The following is a 21349-nucleotide window of genomic DNA, read 5'->3' as shown; positions in this document are numbered from 1 at the left end:
GAGTCCTTTTACCAACAGGCTGAATCACTCCTAATGCCGTTTTTGAAGCAAAACCTCTCTGATGCCCTACAAAACCAGCCGCCCAATTGTTTCCTTCCATCTCCTGCTTTGAACCACCCCTATTGCAATGATGTTTTCTCTGCGGCTGGCCACTGCTGCCTGCCAGTACTGCTTCTTGTGGTTTGAATTAATTCAGAGTCTGCCCATATACTGGAGGAAATCAACTGAGAGAGTGTGTGGGATTGAGGGAAAGAAATCAGAGAGTGAATGCTTTTCTAGGAGGAGGTGTAAGACTGTAGGTAGGAGAAGATGCTCTGCGCGAGGGTTAGGAAACATGGGAAATGCTATTTAATTGCTCCTCGTTTTCCAGTGCCACTGCCTACACCCTGTTGGGAAATGCAGGTTTCAGAGCGATCGCTGCCAGACCCCGAGCCCCTTTTTCCTGCCTCTGTAATTACACTTGTGGTACTGCAGTTGTTGCTAGCTGATGCTCTCTGTCCCGTGCAAGCGTTACGAGGGGATGAGTCTCCAAGGCACACTAGAGCCCTATTAAACAATATTGCTCCATCTTCGAACCTGTTGCTTAATTGAAGCCTCTTAAATTTTTATTGCCAAGTTGGCAGAAATTGCCATTTTTAGTGGGCTTTTCATCTTCTCTAACGTGCCGTGCCGATGGGGAGCAGCTGAGCTGGGGAAGTACCATCATCTGATCCCATCCATTATGGGAGAGCCCCGGCTGGTGCTGCCAAGATGAGGTAAACTCAGCCGGGAAAAGGGGAGCTAAAGCCAGGGGGGATTTATCTTTTCCGAGGGGATCAGCCCTCTGACACGGAATGTCCAGTGTGTCCACCCAGCCTTCGTGCCATGGTCTGATGCTGGGGGGATACTGCAGCCTCCCCAGGGCTGTGCACAACACAGGAGGCTTGTTAAAGCACCAGGCTCAGCCAAAAGAGCCAGGAAAAGGGAAGAATTGAGGTGGATCCCTCTGAAGCCAAAGTAGCAGGAGCTGAAGGCACTGCCCTGCTCGGGGTAGTCCTGCCCTCCCTTGGGACCCATCAAGGGGTGACAGCACAGTGTGCCCCAAGCCAGCTCCTGCACAGCTCAGGGCTTTGCCCATTCATCAGAAAACAAACCTTATTCATTAGGCTCAGGAATTGCCATGGAAACCGCTCCCCGGCGTGGCGGGAGCATCTCTCACTGTACAGGGATCTCCCCACGCGAAATGGTGTGAACCCCCCCCAAAAGCAGCAGCTATGGCCTGGCACGTCCATGTAAACCACTCTGGCTCCTTCCACATTGCATTCAGACACAGTCACTGCTGCAGCAAGTAACCCAGGGATGCTTTCCACCCTTCTCCATCAAGACTCTCTTGTTTTAATCGCAACTGCCCATTATGCGCTTCCTTCTGCTGTGCTACCTCCCAGATCAATTTAGGAAGCTCTGTCCTGGCTCCCCTTAAACTTCAGGGCACGGCTTTGGTCTGAGATTTCAGACAGAAAGCATCTCCCTTCAGCCACGAGACCACAGCACAGAAACAGCTTGGCCTATACAACCCAACAACCCTGTTTGACGGAGGAAACCTGCCGCTGGCATGGCCTTTGCTGACTCAGCACACACAACCAATGTGCATGTAAAGTCCCTCTTATGATGCTATGAGTGCAAACCCGCATGACATCGTTACTGCATTAATGGTGCAGTTCCAAAACTGGTGAATGCATCTTAAAAGTGTCAGTCTGCAGGAATCAGAGGGCTCAGCCACTGCAGGAGGAGGGGAAAAGCTGACTTTGCTCATCTTTTTAGACTGACAGCTAATTTTAAAGGGAGATTTAAGGAGATCACGCACCATCACGGAGCCAGAGTTTGCTGTTGACAAGGGGCTTTTGGAAAGCTCTGGGTATAAAGATCCAGGATTTATCACTCTGGCACCAAGATGAAAGCTCTCACTCGCATTAAGTGGCTGCATACCTGGAAAGGCAGGAAATCAGGAAGTAAAGCCCAGTAAATACTCTTATTTCCAAGACTGGGATTGGGGACGAAGGGTTCCACTAGAGCACGGGCAAAGGGAATAGTAACAGAGCCAGAAATAACACCAGGAGCCTCTAAGCCAGCCACAAATCAATCCCCTACACGCTAAAGCCTGTCTCAAAGATGATGTACATCTACCATCACACCAAGGTGAGCCTGCCCAATTCCACACCTGAGAAGTGCTTTTAACTAACACGGAGGCTGCTCTGAGCTGGGAGATGTCTCTACTTTTACTTCCATTCCTCTGGAGTAGCTGGAGGGTCATTTCATTTATGTTTCGTGGCTTAGGACCCCAGTAACCGACTGGACTCAGCCTTCTGGGTGCTGCTCATGGGCTTTTCCTTATGCTCTGCTTTAGTGAAGGAGCAGCATCTACCTGCCCCAGATGTGAACAAAAGATGTGCATTCAGGGCTTGAGAAGGTGGGTGATGCCCAGCTGGCCCCTATGGGGTACTTTAGAAGAGGCAGAAGCATGTGTGTGCTGTAATGGTTGTAATTAGGTAGAAAAATGACTTTATGGAGAGGAGGGACTGGGGTAGGCAGCATTGACCATGGAGCTAAGGCTGCTCCAGGCAGGCAGCTTGAAGAACCTCTGGATCTCCAGTTAAAGCCTTTACAGTCCATGGTACGACTTTAAACCAGATACAGAAGCCCTGGCCCCAACCAGAAACGTGCCTTTCCCACTCCCAGCATCAAAACACTGGGAAAACCTGCGGAAGAGGGGACCTGCATGAGCAAAGAGCAACCCCAGATCTATTTTTCTTGTCATCTTCTATATCATCCCTGCCAGGCAGGAGGGATGGGTTTTTTTCCCTCTCAGCTCGCTGTCTTCTTGATAGGAAATCTGATTTTTTAATAGAAATAATGCAATAGTTAATGCTGGCAATGGGATGGGGAAGATTTACAGCAGCTGTCTGAAAAGCCTCCAGCATGTATGCTATTTCTATCTTAGAAGCAAGTCCTTGAGATCCTCGCTGCAGGCTCCAGCTCCCAGCCACGCTCCCACATCTTGCTGAAGCTGGGATGTTTAAGGAAGACAAATCGTTCCCATTACCATTTGTGCTGCCAAGTGAGTCTGATTCGAGGAGGTGCTGCCAAACCCCTTCGGCATCACGCACAACACATCCCCAGCCTGCTTATGGGGCACGCGAAGTGCTGTGTAAATGGGTGGTGATGCCAAGACATGGGATGCTCCGCTCCAACACTGACTTCCTCTGTCCCCTTTGGCAAGTTGCTCTCTGGGACAACTCAGCATCTTCAAGCTTTCTGCCAGGAGCTGCCATTTCCCATCTGGAGCCATTACAGGGAATATCTGGCCCTAATCCCGGAGCTGGTAACCCTAACCCTGGTATCCAGCCCACACCGTTCTGCAGTGTGTATGCCCACAGCAGCTACAGGCATGGGGCTCACCCAGCATGCTCCCTGAGATGCACAAGAGGCAATGGATAAGGTGTTCAATGCCTGGTAATTGCTGTCGACAGTTCTCATGCTGGTTAATCAGTTTTCCAGCCCTCCAGCCTCTTTACCTTGCAGAACGCCCCATGGAAGCAATGCTGGGTCCCCTGGGGCAGCAGAAAGCAGTTGCAGAGGGAGGTGAGGACCTTGGGGATGAGAAGAAGAGCTTGTGCCAAGGGAATGGGTGTGAAAACTGCCCACAATGGGTTTTCAAGCCTCTTTCTGCTTTGGACACCAGCAGCCGCTGCCTCAGACCTGAAAAGCTCTTTGCCTTGGCTGTTACACTCCCAACGAAAGCCCTGCGTGCTAATAGAGCTGCTCATTTTCTCCTGCCCACCAGATACAAACCGAGAGCAGTGAAACATTTCTCTGCTTTAACTGAGCTCGCCCACTGGGATCCCACAACGTTCATCATCTCCTGGGTGATTACACACAAGCCCACCGTAATGAAGGAGAGAAGAGCTGCATGCGGGCCCCCTGAAACGCAGCATCTTCAGGTGTATTTTGGTACCTGGCGATGTGTTTGGGGATGAATTCCTTACGTTGCTCTCAGCTAAAGTGTGACAACTGCAGCTCTGATCTCCACGGACTTTTAATCAAAGCAAACCCTTCAACAGCTTGGGCTTGCTTTCCTCAACTTGATTTATGTCTCATTTGAGGGTGGATGCAAGAGCAGGGAAGAAAATGAGAGAAGCAATGAGGCAGGAGGGATGGAATGAAAGCACCAGGGCCAGGATGGGGGGAAAAAAATCATTCTGCTGGCCTGCTTCCTGTACCCCTGATGAGGATTTGGGTGTAATGACACCGCATCACATCACATCCATCCACACGATGATGATGCGTCACCATCAGGACTCAGGGAGGGTGATCCTGAGCCACGAGCATCCCACCACAGTTTATAATGAATAATGTGACTATTTCTGTGTTACCTGAAAAGATTCATGCTGTTCTACATAATGAAATACTCTCCTCTTCATCTCTTTTTATGCCCCTGGAGTGTGAAAGCTTTTTGGCAAAAAGCATCCGTTCTTGGTGGGTTGGAAGGTACCCAACACACAGAGCAACTGCCAGAGCTGAACCACAGAATTACAGCATGCTTTGAGTTGGAAGGGACCTTAAAGCTCCTCCAGTTCCAACCCCTGCCACGGGCAGGGACCCCTTCCACTGGAGCAGCTTGCTCCAAGCCCCTGTGTCCAACCTGGCCTTGAGCACTGCCAGGGATGGGGCAGCCACAGCTTCTCTGGGCACCCTGTGCCAGCGCCTCAGCACCCTCACAGGGAAGAGCTTCTGCCTAAGAGCTCAGCTCAGTCTGCCCTCGGGCAGGTTCAAGCCATTCCCCTTGGCCTGTCCCTACAGGCCCTTGTCCCAAGCCCCTCTCCAGGTTCCCTGCAGCCCCTTTAGGCACTGGAGCTGCTCTCAGGTCTCCCCTTCAGGAGCCTTCTCTTCTCCAGGCTGCCCCAGCCCAGCTCTCTCAGCCTGGCTCCAGAGCAGAGCTGCTCCAGCCCTCGCAGCATCCCCATGGCCTCCTCTGGCCTCGCTCCAACAGCTCCACATCCCTCTTGTGCTGCTGCCCCAGAGCTGGATCAGGGCTGCAGGGGGGGTCTCCCCAGAGCACAGCAGAGGGGCAGGATCCCCTCCCTGAGCTGCTGCTCACGCTCTGGGGGTGCAGCCCAGCACATGGGGGGGTTCTGGGCTCAAGCACTCACTGAAGCCGGGTCATGGGGAGCTTCTCCTCACCCAACACCCCAAGTCCTTCTCTTCAGGTTGCTCCATCCAATCTCCCCCAGCCTGTGTTTGTGCTGGGATTGCCCCGACCCACGTGCAGGACCTTGCGCTTGGCCTTGTTGAACTCCATGAGCTTCACACGGTCCCACCTCTCCAGGCTATTCGGGTCCCTCTGCATCCCATCCCTTCCCTACAGCGCATCAATGACACCTCACTGCTCGGTGTCATTGGCAAACTTGCTGAGGGTGCTCAATCCCAGTGTCCATGTTGGCATCGAGGCAGGGAAATTACCAGGGATGAAGCCCCTTCTGTGGCAAAATTAAAAGGATCATGGGCAATGCATGAGAAGCAACACTGAAAAACCTGCCCTCATCCCAACCAAACTGAAGGAAGGTATAAAAACTACTGTTAATGATGAGGATGACTCGCAAGGGGTGCTGGTACATAGGAGCAAGTTCTCCTACTGACCCACTGGAAGGATCTTAGTGTGTAAATGAAATATAGGACTTACCCTTTGCTCCTGGGTGGCCACAAAGGTCTGGAATCCAGGGGCCACCCCGAATCCCAGCTCCTGGACAAAGGGTGGCTCAGACTGGCTGTGGATCTGGACTTTGACTCCAGCCTCAAACGTCGTCTCCTCTGGAAGAAGAAGGGAAGAGGTCAGCAGGCTGTGGTGGGTTGGACAGTGTCCGCCTGCACGGGCCTGTCTGCCCCTCCATGGAATACGGTATCTGGTAAGGCTGTACTGCTCAGGAGCAGGAGACAAGCAGTTGGGAGCGCTCCACCTGCATGATGACACTTCTGGGCATTGAGGAAGAGAACCCAGCAGCAGCAGCATGAGCAGAGGACAGCCTGGACTCAGCCCACATCACCAGTGCTGCCCACTGGGACCAAGAGCATCCCCAGGCTCCTGGTCCTTTCCACTGCTGCCTATCCCAAGGGCTCACCCTCTCTATAACACAGATTCATGATTTCTCCTGCTTGATGTGTACTTCCAAGCTAGAGAAAACAGGAGGTGACATCTACTTTCTAGTTGCTATTTAGTTACAGAATTCATTCCCTTATTACTAAAGCAAATAAACTCTTTCCTCCAAACAGAGGTTTCTGCTGTCCATAAGGTCTCCTATGCTGAAAGCCTCTGATGCAGCCTGAGGCCACTTGGGAGACAATGTAGGGAATTAAATAACCAAAAAGTGGGTTACATTCAAAGGAGCTCATGTTTTTGGCAGCTGAAGTTGCTCCAAGCTGGACAAAGGCATTTGCAGCCCAGGGGCTGACACATCACTGAGTTAAGGGTGACGTGAGGTTCCCACATCCCAAAGCTATGCTGAATAACCAAGTAACTCGAGGTCAGTCCCCCTCTTTCACTACGAGCTAAAACCAACCCAAAAGAGACTTTATGAAGAAGAATTAATGGGATGCAAATCAGCCCCGAGTGCGACATAGGAACACTCTGGGCTCCTCTCATCACACAGGCATCTTCACACAGCTGGGGCATGCAACCTTCCTTCCTTGGTATTGCTGCTGCGGTCTCACACCTCAGCCAACTGGAGGGAGCATATGGGCCTAAGGGGTGGGGGACTGATTTGCAAAGGAAATTGTTAACTCTGTGTAATTTGGCTTAAAAACCGTGTTACCCACTAACACGAATCCATGCCTGTGGCCAGCAATACCACCTCCACGTCTAAACAGCTTCTGTTTAAAGATGAATCATTCTTTATTTTCTTACGATTCCGTGGTGTTTTCCTACTATTTTGTTATGGATCTCGGTTTTTAGCAGCACTGTGTTCAGTCTGAAGCACTGACAGAAACCCGGCACCAAGGAATCACAGCCACAGAGCTGTTACTCCAGGGACTGCACAGGAGACAACAACAGAAGACACTAGAGCAGAGGAGAAGGGCAAGGGCTGAGTAAGGTGATACTGGATAACATGAGGATTACAGATCAGATATCGGGACCTCGCTGCTTAAGAAGATGTAACTGCTGACTCAATTGGGCAGCAGACACATCGGTCTTCCTCTCCCAAGAGGATTTTCTTGGGCCCTGATCACCTGGTAGCTCCCAAGGCAAATGAAGACAGAGACTGCCAGGATGGGAATGGGCTTATGCATGGATTTGTCATGCTAAACATGAGCAGTCACAGTGCTTAACAAGCGATGGTCCAAGAAGGTTGGACCACAGACCTCTGGAGACCCCAGCAAGATGCGCTGCTGTCACCTTCCCTCCCACTGAGCAAATAAACCCTCCCTGCCAACCTCAAACCACACACTGCAGAAAACCGTATCAGAGAATCCCAGACTGGTTTGGGTGAAGGGACCTCAAAGCTCCTCCAGCTCCAACCCCTGCCACGGGCAGGGACCCCTTCCACTGGAGCAGCTTGCTCCAAGCCCCTGTGTCCAACCTGGCCTTGAGCACTGCCAGGGATGGGGCAGCCACAGCTTCTCTGGGCACCCTGTGCCAGCGCCTCAGCACCCTCACAGGGAAGAGCTTCTGCCTAAGAGCTCAGCTCAGTCTCCCCTCGGGCAGGTTCAAGCCATTCCCCTTGGCCTGTCCCTACAGGCCCTTGTCCCAAGCCCCTCTCCAGGTTTCCTGCAGCCCCTTTAGGCACTGGAGCTGCTCTAAGGTCTCACTGGAGCCATCTCCAGGCTGAGAATTGCATTCAGGTTTTAGGAGTAAACAACATTTTTAAAGCCCCACTGTGACAGCAAGGCTGCTTTACATGCTGGCTACACAAAACTCGATGCTCTGCACCCGCAGCCACATCTCATCCAACAGCATCTCCACATCTCAAGCACTTGACCCTGGCAACCTTTGCAGCTGGAGCTATGAAACTTTCAAACCCCAGCTTTTCTACCTAAGGCACAAATTGAAGAAAAACAGGACTTACTCAAAGTTCCCTCCCCAGGTCTTGAATACACTTGCAGATGTCTGGGATGTCAGTGAGCTCTCCATGCACTTGGTCAGGGCTCAGCTCCAAGCAGTTGGAGCTGGACTTTCAACCAGAGATGTATTGACCTGCAAGGCTCACTCTTAAACACACGCTCTCATCGATTGATGCCTCTGGTGCTCACGCTTATCTACCTGCCTGTGCATGAGCTCTGCAATGCTCCATGCAAACTAATCATTTACTTTTGTCTCCTTGTGACAAAAGTGCTTTTGGTAACTAAATATTGCCATGATTTAGGGCACGGAGCATTACTGCATCGGGTGGCAGGCTGTGGATGTGGAGCTTGAGTGCACCTCCTCTGAATCCCATGCTGGTGGGATGCTGGCACTGAAGGTATGAGTTAATTTTGGCTTTTCCCTATACTGAAGTCTCCCAGAACAAGACTGGCATTGTCTGTCCTTGCTCTTGGCCTGTACTTATGCGCAAGATCCAACAACCACAACCCAAATCATTCCCTACCACCTTCCCGTGATGGAGGCAACACAACCCTACTGTGACAAAACCCTGCCTTGCTTTTGCTCAGCTGTAATTGGGCTCCCCTTGCTCTAAGAGGCATCAGATGGATGTTGGCATGTCCAAGCTCCCTGTCAGCTCAAGCTTTGCATTCCCAGCACATGGGGGGTTCATTTGAGGGTCTCCTCCCTGCCAACACCTCCCCAGAGCTGACCCTTAGAAACACCCCAGTGCTGAGGGTCAAGCCACCTTTCCCCAGAACCTTTGTCAATGCAATGTCCCCATCCAACCTCACACAGCTCAACAGCACCACAGCAGCCCTGAGCTCTGCAGAGGGTCCAGCACCCAGATGCCCAAGCCCCATAGGTGAACACACACCAGAACGGGTTCAAACCCTTTCCCGAGCTCCCACCAACTCCTCCAGCGTCAATCCCAATCCTGTTATTCCCACATGACGCCCACTCCTACTGATCCCACCTGCTCCATCACTTTGCCTGGTGTTGATCCCCTTCCAACTCTTCAGAGGAGATACCATATGCTCCCTTCAGCAATTACCTGCCAAGTTGGGGGAGAACGCTTCTATTTAGTCTCACTTGTTGGGCAACGGGAACCGTTTTGTTGAAACATTTTCCATCCCAAATTATTCTGCCCTTTTTTACACCAGGATCTGCTCTGCTCTGACTCAATTCCATGTATTTCCCATGCCTAGGTGCTGCCCTGAGTCTATCTGTGGGATAAACACCTGTACATCCATATCAAATCCGTATCAAACAAACAAGATCTAATAGAATCATACAATCGTAGAATCAGTAAGATTGGAAAAGGCCTTCAAGATCATCAACTCCAACCTTTACCCCAGGACTGCCTATAGCCTGCAACTATCCACAAGAGACTTAAAAGCAACAGGATTTGTATTTTTAAACAGAAAACCATGGCACGTAGGCAGCTGTAACCACAGCCAGGGAGGGGACAGCAGTTTTTAGGCCATAGAAGAAGCTCTGCTTTTAAAACACACAGTTATTAATTTTCATCAGTGATGAAAAGAAGCATAAACAGCGTTTTTGTGGAGAAGCTGCCACCCCCCCCAGCAGCATTCCACGTTTTTCCTGCAAGAACCACGCGAGGATGAAGCTATAAACATGAAACTGGCTTTGAAAAACTCGACTTCTAAGAAATCATTTACTACAAACTCCCTGTTTGCCACCATGAGAGAGAAATTAAAAGCCCAACTATGAAACCCTTTGATGAAATACGCCTGGACCGGTACTCATTAGCTCTATCTGAAATGTTTCCAAGCTCTGTGCTGGGGCTGAGAAGCATTAATGTGGGTTAAACACTTGCTGCAAGCGTAAGGAAGAGGAAGGTCTCACAGGACCCAGAAGCACAAGACTTGTCTGGTTCTGGGTGCATCCAGCTAAAATAGAATCATAGAACCATAGAACAGTTTGGGTTGGAAAGGACCTTAAGATCATCCAGTCCCAACCCCCCTGCCATGGGCAGGGACACCTCACACTAAACCATCCCACCCAAGGCTTCATCCAACCTGGCCTTGAACACTGCCAGGGATGGAGCACTCACAAGCTCCCTGGGCAAAATGAACATCCCTGTAGCAGAACAGAGCCCACAAGGTTCTGTGGCAAGCCCTGGCCATCACCCTGATCCTGGAGAGGTGCATCCAGGGCTGTGAACACCCACAGAGACGTGTCCCAGCCATGGTTTTGCCAATTCTTGCAGTTTTAGCATCATTTTGAATGGCTTCTTCCAGTAGTACCTCCTGCAGGCACAGGGCCGAACACTGGTCCCGCTGCTTCATTGAGCCTGTTTCTTGTAATCACCCATCAATAGGGTGAAAACCCTGAAAACCCTTTGACAGTATCTGAAGGGGGCTACAAGGATGCTGGAGAAGGACTCTTTATCAGGGACTGGAGTGATAGGACAAGGGGTGATGGGTTCAAACTGAAACAGGGGAAGTTCAGGATGGACATAAGGAAGAAGCTCTTCCTTGTGAGGGTGCTGAGGCACTGGTGTGCCCAGAGAAGCTGTGGCTGCTCCATCCCTGGCAGTGTTCAAGGCCAGGCTGGACACAGCCTTGGGTGCCATGGTTTAGTGTGAGGCATCCCCGCCCATGGCAGTGGGGTTGGAACTGGATGATTTTGGGTCCTTTCCAACCCAAACCATTCTATGACTGGCTTGAATGGAGAAACTAAAACTAAATTGCAGTGACTCAGGGTTTGGGTCATACCTTATCATTTCTAAACTGATTTTGTCATGTTGGGAAGCCCAACCACAGCCCTTCGCTCCACCTCCATTCCCACTTTTTGGTGGACCAGTGCCTGTAAATTCATTTCTCAGTGCATCCAGGTTGAGAACAGAGCAAAAACTGCTTGAGGACTGCATTTTAAAATACATTCATATACACGACTGTACACAGCACTGTGTTTCCAAACAAATCCCGAGCTGCTCTTTTCATGGAAGGATTAGAGTAGCGTTAATTAAATTGGGGATTAATTCAGCATCAAGCTGGCTGCAGAGCATTATAAGTTGCAGATTGCACAGCGTTCTATTTCTGGGCTTGGCTTTCCATGACTTCGTCTGGGCTTTCTGCTCACAGCATAGCTCGGAAGAGCTTAATAAAGCTCCAGTAAGCTTCGGGTGCGGGCTACAAAGTTCATCCCTGTGAACATGCAAGAAGCTGCAATTAGAAGAAGAAACACTGCCAAAGGCACGCAGCGACCCTCTCCCCCTGCCTGATTATGTCCAAACTGATCCACTTCTTGCTGGCAATTAACATCTGAAGCTGTGCTTGGCACTAATTGATTGAGAATTGAAGATCCAGCCTTGTGCCGTGTCCTTTCGAGCTGGAGCTGTCACCTGCCAGCACAAAAGATGCTCCTACCTGGAGACCAAAGCAGATCCTACACAGCTCGACCTGAGGAAAGCAGATAGGATTTTCGCAGCTGGTTCACATTATGACTGCACTTCAGTGGCCCAAAAGGATTTTTTTTGGTAATAAACCTTCTCCTGTGCTGTGCAAAAGTAAGCACAGAGCTGGGAGGTTTGGGTTCTCCCTAGACTCTCTTTGTCCTGTGCCTCAGTTTCCCTCAGTTTTCCTCAGTAAAAGGAAAGCAATCACACAATCAGCTAGGTTGGGAAAGATCTTTAAGATCATCAAATCCAACTGTTAGGCCAGGACTGCCAAGTCTACCACTAAACCATGTTCCTACCTAACTCATCCGGCTGGAAGAGTCACCGGTGCCTCCTCCACACTCTTCAAAGCTCAGTTCACATCCCAGTGTTACTGAGGAGCAAAGACAGAGACAACCTCATGGCAGAGTGTCCACAAGTGGTACGAGCAGCACCAAGCACAGCATCTGGAAGGAAGCACAGAGGTTCATCCTGTGCTGGCTGCACTGCACCCATGAAGGGTATGTTGAGACCCTGGTTCCTTGTTTCCCTTAGAGAGAAAGGCTCCCCAGGAGCAGAGGGGTTGCTGTTGCAGCACAGACATGCCCAGAAGATGCCGTGAGATGCTGAGGTTCACCTCTAATTTTTACAGCATCCTTTGCTCATTATCACCATGGAAATGATGGGCAACAGAGCAAGTGCTCCTCCACCACCATCCCATCACCCTGGGCTACACTGGCATCTCCAGCACCAAGCTGAGCACCCTGAGATGCTCTGGCTGTGCAAAATACCATGGCAACACCCCCATTCCCACCAAACCCTTAAATCCCTCCTGCACGCCTCCAATGTAACTCAGCAGCACATGGGACTTGTCTGTGTCCTCAGATTACCCACCGGTGTCTGTGCCTGCGGCACAGCACCTCCTGAGCACGTTGTGCTCATCACACCAGTGGGGCAGCCAGGACCCACACTGACCCAGAGGCTGTGCCCTGTGGTCCCAGCCCTGCGGAAGTCAACTTGCTGCTTCGCCCAGGCTGTATCCACGCAGAAATCTCAAACAGTGCCCAACATTTACATTGCTCCTAGACAAAAACTTATAGATGGAAAAAAAAACCCCAGTAAATCACCATGGAAACCTGCAAGAAAGCAGGACTCACAAGCCTACCATGGAAAATGGGGAATTATAAGGAAACCAGTTTAGCACCAGTGAAACCAGTTCCGCTCCCCTGTGCGTGCTCCCGTTTCTGTGGAAGCGTCATGTTTTGCTTCACTTGAAGTTGCTTGGTAACAGGATTAAGTGAAGCTGAAATAAGAGTCTTCACAACAGGGTTTAGGGAGGCTTGGGAGCATCCGTTTGACAGGCGACTGAGTCGACGCCACTTTCCCCACTCAAAAGCAGCAGCTTGAAATTGGTCCTATGTATTTTGCTGCCGTGGGCTGAGCTTTGGCTGCTGGTTTGGGATCAATCAGGGACTACAGATTTCCCCAGGGATGAAAATGAGATGTCTGGGAAAAATCCCTCGTTGTCCTGCCCAGCTGCAGTAGGAGGGAGGGCCCCAGTGGGGCTTTGCTGAGTGTGCGTGACCCCAGCCTGGCTGCTCACCTGCATTGAGGAGGTACAGAAACCCCTGTGCGATAGCAGTGGGGAGCCCATCATGGTCTCATCCATTTGGCCAAGCTTCAGAGAGGTCTGGCTGCTACTGAGCACATCATAGCGTCAGCGCTGGACCAAGAGAATGGGAATAAGTTGATGCTGGAAGAGACTAAAGCATCCCCAAAGCAGCTGCAGAAGAGCCCCTGTTGTAGAAGAGGTGAAAACCTCACTAACGGCTTTCCAGGAGGTGTTTATTGCATTTAGGCTGTGGCTGATAGGATGGGAAGTCCTACAATCTACAGGTTATAGTCCTATAGAGAGGATGGATACAGCCCTGTATAGAGGGTGGATACAGCCCCATATACAGAATAGGCCAACCCAGTCCTTTAAGGACAGTTCTCAACCTCATCCTCTTTCTTTTGGGAGTCCAAAAAGCAGGACACCATCTCCAAGGACATTCCCTTCACAACCTTTCTAGCGCACAAGGAACACTGCCTTTTCTCTCCAATGTGATCTCCTTGCCATGGTCCATGCTGGGTCCTGTGGATGTTGCAGTGACATTCCCGGGGTCCCCACAGCTGCTGGAGGACTCACTGCTGCTGACAGCACCAACACAAGCTCTGGGTGATCCCTGTGCCCAGCTCTGGACACTTACATCTATTTTCAGGCTTCTCCTGTCATTGAAGGAGCAAGGCAGGCAGCTCCGGAGTGATTCATCCCATCTCAGGGAGGTGTCTACAGCAGGATGAGTCACATTGCAACGTCCCTCCACTGAGCCAAGCCAGCTCCTTAATCTCCATAAGCAACTACGATAGGGCTGGATAAGCAGAAGCGAGTCCCAGTGGGAAATCCAGGCGTTCCCTTTTCAGAGCTTAGGAACAGACAGAGGTAACCAGCTTATCTCTCTACAGACCCTTCCCTGCAGCTATGAAATCAAACCTTGCTGCTTCAAAGCGCTGCTGGCAACCTGCAGCAGGAGCTTCATGCTCCCCTGGTCCTCTTGAATAGTGTTGGGATGATGGGGGGAAAAGGATCATTTCCTGGTGGATTCTCGTGGTGGTGGGAAGTGATCTGAGACCCCCAAACATCAGCCAGGAACCGGAAAACCCAGGCAGACATGGCTCCAGCACATCGGTGATGACCTCAAGAGTACTGGAGGTTCTGATAATGATGGAGAGCAGATGAAGAACAGCACAGAAGCACCATGGGACAAGCTCCACTACAGCAAGTCATACGGTACTTCATGTGTGAGGTTAAAGATCTATTCTGGGAAAACAAAGCCAAAAGACCTGCATCTGAAAGAGTCATCAGCACGAAAGGCCACCAGCTTGTGTTAAAGGCAAGCAAGGTAGCGGTATTATCCACAGAGGTAAATCAATCCTTCCTCTTACCTCTTGGGATACAGTCAGAGTATTTCAGAGGGGGTTTTCTCCCCTTTTTTCTTGTATTTTATTGAAAGAACACTGAAAAACCTCACCTCCTTGTACCCAAAAGGGGCGCAGAAGGAGCACAAGGGCTGCTTCCCCACCTCGACTGCCTGGCAAAGGGGACAGGAGCACCGCTGTCACCATGAAATCACCCCCCTGGTTTGTTATTTCTCTTTGCTTCAGTGAGAAGGGACTTGCACCCAGAGAGAAGATAAAAAGCCTCGCGCTTGCAGAGCCTGCGAGAGGGAGACTGAAAAGGAGATTTGGGAAGGGCAGGAGATGGATCTTATGTCCTTCTACCTATTCCCACAGCCCAAAGGCTGGAAAAGCAGCAGCAAAGCCTCTGCATCTAATCCTAAGGGATAAGGGCACAGAGCTGATGTTTTCATCCTGCACTGCAGGGATTTAACCACTGCACAACCCCTACAGTGTGAACTCTGATAATATATAGAGGCTATAAACCCCAAACCGCAAGTGAACGTTCCACTCTACAAGGCAACAACTACACCTAGCTGGGAGCCAAAGCTTTTCCCACCACCCTCCATCTCCCACTAAGCATTTATTTGAGCATCTTCTACTTGATTATGTGGTCACCGTGCTGGAAGAGGCAGGAGATGGAACACAACCGAGCTCCTCCACCACAAAACCTAAGCCTGGAGAGAAGGTTTATCCCTGCTCACCCCGTTCCAAGCTCTCTGTAAAGCGCAGTCGCGATTCATTACTCACCAAGTACCAGAAGGTGTTATAACAAAACTACATTAAGCATATCTGCTATTTTTAGTTGAGCATATTGCATTTGCATACTAAATCTGAGAGGCCATATGTCTCAACGTATATTATTAAAAAGCTCCTTACATAATATACGGGGCAGGAGGAGCGGGCAGCAAGCCGAGCCCAGGGCTGTTAAACTGCTTCTGCTGGACACGAGGAGCCAGCAAATGAATATTTCAGTTCCTTGCTTCTCTCCTGTTAAGCTCAAGCTTCAATCATTAATAAAGTGGCTCATAACCTGCTTCTCTGACGGGGTCATGCCAGGGCAGGGAGGGTTGTTCCTGCCACGTTGTGCTGCTTATATGATGCTTCTTAGTGAGGAGGGAAAAGAAATGCCCTTCCCACCTCAGCATCCTTTGGGAAGAGTGACCATGGGAAGGAGGATGGCCAAAAACACAGGTATCACCTCCATCCCTGGAAGCTGCTGCCAAGAATACTGCAGGAGGAAGGGAGAAATTCCCTCTGGAAGGAAGCAATATTCCCCGCATCCAGAGCTGGGGGTGCCAGCCTCCTGGGCCACCCATCTGCCGGCTGTTCCTTCAGCAAGCTGCTGCCACCACAGGGGCAGAGATGATCCAAAAAGATGAAAAAAAAACCCCACCCAAAAAAGAAGGAAAAAAGCCGAAGGAAGGCGAGGCTTTAAAGGCACAGGAGCAGCCCTCACATCCCTCCCCTTCAGGAGCCTTGCTGCTTCCCGGAGAACATCTTGAAATATTAAACAGTGAAGGAGCTGCTGCTAATTTTGGCTGGTAGCAGAGCCAGATGGAAGCAGATTTCCCAGTGCTGGGGCCGGGCTCTGCTGCTGCTCTTGTTGGGGCAGATGGATGGAGGGGACTGGGATACCTCGGAGGCTGAGCCCAGGGGTCCAGCCAGCTTTTGGCATTGGTTAAAGGGAGACGGCATCTCTGTGTACTTGGTAGTCAGGTTCTCAAACTGGATGTCTGAGGAGGTGCCAGGGAGATCTTCCACCTCTAAGCATTGCTGGCCCCCAGAAAGCCCCTCTGAATTCTGACACCTCTCCAGGAAAGTGGATCCCATGGGAAGGCACAACAGTCCCAGACTGGGAGTAAAGAAGATGACTGGGGTGGGTGACCACCCCAAGCAGTCACCATCCCAAGTGGTGATCCCACCGCTATCACCACCCTGACCTGTGCTGAGGGCCTCCATGGGACTGTAAGGTGCATGTGGGTCATCAGACCCCCCTGTGCCATGTCCAGCTCCTCCGCAGGATCTGTGCTCAGCTTTCCAGCTTGGAGGATGCTGTGTAGCTCACAGTGGTCCAGCACCATCAGGAGATAACCAGGATTTGCTCCTGCAAGGACAAGACTTCAATTCGCAGCCAAGCTCATGCCTCCCCATCACCTGCTCACTCTTCCCATTTTGCAGCCACTCCAGTGAGTAATAACCTTGCTCTATTTCCTCCTGGTCCCCCTCCAGGATAAAGCACAGCAGTTCCTGCAGGCGGGATTCAGCTCTGGAGCTGGTCCTGTTTGCTTTTGCATCCTTTAGGAGAAAAGCGATTTCTCTCCTAACGCAAACCTGGCTGGATGGGAAAGCTTTGAAGTTAACGTGCGATTAAATAGACTCACTGCTGGTACAAGGACATTTGAAGATAGGCAATGGGCAGAGAGGTTTTTACCACTGCAAGAAACCCTGACTCCGTGCCCTGCTGGAACTACTCTGACGGCTGTGGTTATGTCCATTTAATTGGCATCGCCTATAAATGTCAGTGCTTTGAGTGATGGAATTTCAGAGCACTTTGGTGAACTCAGCAACTAAATAAACACTTATTTTAATGGAAAAGGATGTGCTTCAGATGGGGGCTCTGATTACAAAATGCCAGCAAAGAGCTTGTCTATCAGAGCAGGAAAAAAACCCCAAGCAGTTTAGTTACATCAGTGAGGGAAATGTTTCTCCTGCATCCAGTTGGAATTGGATGAGCTTTAAGGTCCCTTCCCAGCCAAACCAGTCTGGGATTCTATGAACCCCCTGCTCTAACTCAGGATACCGGAGTGTAAGTCTTGGTTTCGCATCCAAAGCAATGCTTCAGCAATGGGATGCGGGATATCTTAGAGAGATTTAGCTTTTCCCACATTATTTCCACAGAAGTTTCAGTTCCTCCTTAGACAATTCCCCACCAAGGAATTTTTACCCCAGGAGCCAAATGGATTTTAGATGTCAACAGAAGAAAAACTAAAAGTCCATGGACCTGGGGAGCAGAAAATTTCCTATTTGTTACCTTATTTTGATATCCCATTTTATAGCAATTTTTCAGGATGAGAGTCATGAAAGGGGGAAGAGCGGGTGGCCACGGGAGGTGATGGTCCCTTCTGCTCCTCCAGCCTCAGCTTCCCACCAGCAGACCCTCTATGATTCCTTCACCTCTTCCATCATCTGCTCACCAAAACCAAGCCCTTTCTGCTCCAGGAAAGGATTTCCCCTCTCTTATTCCCTGTCTCACCTGCAGCCCAAAGCATCGCTGCATCCTCACAGCACCTCCACCTCCCTTTGTCCCCCCAAAGCCTCCAGTGATCCCCTGCAGCCCTCTCTCCTCCTTCCATCCCCCAGTACAACATATGGAGGATGCTATATATAAACCTCTTGGTGCTGTGCTGTGGGTGCTGCCCACGGGAAGGCCGGTGGGGCACAGACATGCCATGGCAGCAGGCAGTCTAGTATTTTCCTCTGATATAAATAACCTGTGAACATCACATCTAGTGCAGCCTGCGGCGCTGCAATGGGTTCTGCTGGAGCTGGGGTGGGGGGGAAGAAGAAGAATCAATCAGTGCTCTCCTGGAGATCTAAGCTGAAAACAGCGTTGCTGATACTGGAGGTTGCCTCTGAGTTGTTGCAAGGAGAAAACAGCAGCACAACAGAGCGGGCAGGAGGTGGAATACAGCAACAGGACAAAACATAAGGCAGGGCTTTTCCTTGCTGAGCTTTTGGGGAAATGGGGGGATTTCGCAAGAGACAAGGTGAGGGAAATGTTTGGCTCCTTGAGTTTTGTCCATCAAGCCCCAGGAGGTCACCCGGGTCCCTCCACAGCCCATGCAGTGGGATGGGGGATTAACCACCCCATCCTTTGCCTTATTCAGATGAGAAATCTCTTTTCAATGGGTAACAGAGGGTGGGATGCTTCCACTCGAGCTGTCAGAGCTCAGCCACCAGGTTCATCACCCAAATCCACCTTCTCAGGTGCCAACACACACAAAGAAATTATGCCTGCAAGCCAGAGGACTCCAAGAATCAACCTGATCTAGTTGAAGATGTCCCTGCTCATTGCAGGGGGTTGAACCAGATGAGCTGTGAAGGTCCCTTCTAACCCAAACTGTTCTATGATTCTATTCTCTATGAGAGTCTCAGTAAGGGAACCACATCTGAAATAGGGTCATTGGTTCTGGTCACTGGAGCCTGATGGATGCACACAGGGAAAGGAGAACAGCAAAGCTGCTGGGATGGGAAGAGGAGCAGGGAACCTGGCACTTGGGAGGAGTCCAACAAAGCTTGGGTTGTGTGTCGTCTGGCGAGATGAAGGCTATGAATCCTCTCTATAAATACACCAAAAGCAAACACCAGACAGGAGCAGAGCATCTCCAATAGGAAAATATTTGTAATAAACCATACATCCAAGCTAGGATAAGCTAATGGTGAGTCAATTTAACCTAGAAAAGGTCTCGAGCCAACAATACAGAGCTGCGGAGGAAGTGTATTGGTAACATGGGCAGCTTAAATACCACACTGCAATCATCTGCTCTTTGAGAAGAAGCATTGCCCTTTTAAAGCCCAAAATGATTTTGGCTGCAAAGGCTCATGGACAGCCCCACTTCAGGGCTGTACAGTTCATGGTGAAAGGATGAGGTCCTTCTCCATCCTGGTGGGCACCACGTATGTTCTGCACCCAGAAAGTGAAACCATCAGGGAACCGAGCAGGGAAACAGACCATCAAGGGTAATGGAGATGCAAAAGCTGCCTCCTGCACGTCCTCACTCTTACCCAGCCCCAACGATCTGCATCATTATGTTTTATGGACCCCAACTCCAACACCAACCCCAACCCCATGGAAAGGTTTTGCCTCTGGACACCTCAATTCTCACCCAGGCACAGTGAGAGGGTTCCTGCACCCATGGAACCCAGTCAACATCTTTATGGCAACAGCCCTGGGCTCACCTCCATGTCAACATCCCATTCCGGGGCATCAAAATGCCCCAAGCCAGCCCCTAAAGCCTTGGTCCACTCCAATCCAAAGCCCAGCCCTGCTCGCTTGGCTGCAGCAGTGTGGGATGGAGCCAGCAGCCACAAGTTCAATACTAACTTGTATGGCAGCGTTAATGCTTAATTCTTGCTTTGCTTATGGAAGTATTTATGGAAGCCCATGCACCACGATACAAACAACCCCGTGAGGCCATTGTTACCGTCAGAGAAATAAATATCTGCACTGAAGGGCAGTACAATGAGACACTGAAGATAAATAGTTCCTGGGATGGAGTATAACAAACTGCTGTGTAATGTTAAAATGTGTCACTTTTTCCCTTGGGAACACAGTCAGGGAAGAGTTTGGAGCATAAGAAATCCATCTCAACTGGGACATCACTGAAATAAACAGGATTTTTTGCCATTTTTCCCTCCAGAATTGGCTCTGACATCCCTTGCGATGTGGCTACAGCAGAGCAGCTTCAGCCCTGGCCTGGAATTAGAGAAGAGTCAAATCCCCATGATGTGCATGTCTTGGAGGAGGAGACTGGTGAAGTGATGGAGAGAGGCCACCAGTGAAACAGCCTGGATCATGGAGGAGCAAACTGGGGGGGCCCTTCTGCTCCCCAACTGTGACCTGCAGCCTGGACAAATCCAGATATTTTGGCAAGTGAAGAAGATAAAGTGTGGGGAGGATGCTGGATGGTTAAAACACCAGTGCCGTGGTACTCAGAACTGGTGGAAAATGGGTTTCTTGCCTGAAACTCAGACTGCCTGGCACATTTTAGGACACAGAATCCCAGCCTGGTTTAGGTTGGAAGGGACCTTAAAGCTCCTCCAGCTCCAACCCCTGCCACGGGCAGGGACCCCTTCCACTGGAGCAGCTTGCTCCAAGCCCCTGTGTCCAACCTGGCCTTGAGCACTGCCAGGGATGGGGCAGCCACAGCTTCTCTGGGCACCCTGTGCCAGCGCCTCAGCACCCTCCCAGGGAAGAGCTTCTGCCTTATCTCCAACCTGAACTTCCCCTGTTTCAGTCTGAACCCATCACCCCTTGTCCTATCACGGCAGCCCCTAATGAAGAGTCCCTCTCCAGCATCCTTGTAGCCCCCTTCAGATATATACAAGGCTGTTCAACAGCAGGAATCTCTTTCACACTCCCGCCTCCAAAGACACCTGTTTTCCTTTTCTCACACACTGACCTGCCATGGGGAGAAACGAGACTTTTCCTCCTGCATGTACATACTTGAGAGAAGGCAATGGCAACCACTTCCCTGCTCTGCTGTTCCCACTCTCCAAAATATTTGAGTAACGACATCGCGTACTAGAATTTGTCACTTGGCCAAACTCTGCAGATGGCATTTCCCTCTCTTCATCTTTCTAAGCTTCTCCTTAAATAGGAGCAGTGGAAGGAAGAACCACAACAAAAATATTAAAATCGATCAACAAAACGCAGGCACAGTCCTCTTCCCTAAAGTTTCACAGTGTGTTTGGAAGCATGGGGTACAGCAGCGGTGGCAGCAAGCGAAATCCAACCCCAGAGAGCCCTGGAATGCTCGGGCTTCTTCCCAACCTCTGTGTACCTCGCAGCATTAAAACAGCTCAGTTTGTATCGTTGCGTGGCTTTGCAGTCTCACTCTGCTGTCACGGAGCACAGAAGTCATCCAGCCCCATCAACAGTCACGGCCTGGGACATCTCACCTTGCCAAACAGAAATGAGCACGTGTTGGAAACACGTCCTGAAGAAGCAAAGATGCCAACAGGCCAGCAGCATGGGTCACCAGTAACATCACCCACGCGCGATGTGATGGGGGCTGTGTCACGGCCATCCCAGCCTCCTCTGAGAGACCATCACCAAA

At 50.6% G+C, this 21349-nt stretch overlaps 1 protein-coding gene across 3 annotated transcripts in view; it reads right to left on the bottom strand.

Moving 5' to 3' along the window:
- The window catches only part of LOC136024093 (acid-sensing ion channel 2), a 447495-nt gene that overhangs the window by 14360 nt on the left and 411786 nt on the right, over positions 1–21349 (bottom strand). For all 3 annotated transcript variants that reach the window (XR_010616741.1, XM_065699175.1, XM_065699177.1), the window contains exon 3: positions 5717–5844. Coding sequence is in view for 2 of the 3 variants with exons in the window: in XM_065699175.1 (XP_065555247.1) it covers positions 5717–5844 (128 nt within the window). In the remaining variant the exon portion in view is untranslated. The remainder of the gene's footprint in view (positions 1–5716; positions 5845–21349) is intronic.

The sequence above is a fragment of the Lathamus discolor genome, chromosome 20 (assembly GCF_037157495.1).
Source record: "Lathamus discolor isolate bLatDis1 chromosome 20, bLatDis1.hap1, whole genome shotgun sequence".
Lineage (NCBI taxonomy): Eukaryota > Metazoa > Chordata > Aves > Psittaciformes > Psittacidae > Lathamus > Lathamus discolor.
The sequence above is the reverse complement of the archived record's forward strand: the minus strand, read 5'-3'. Positions and strand labels throughout refer to the sequence as shown.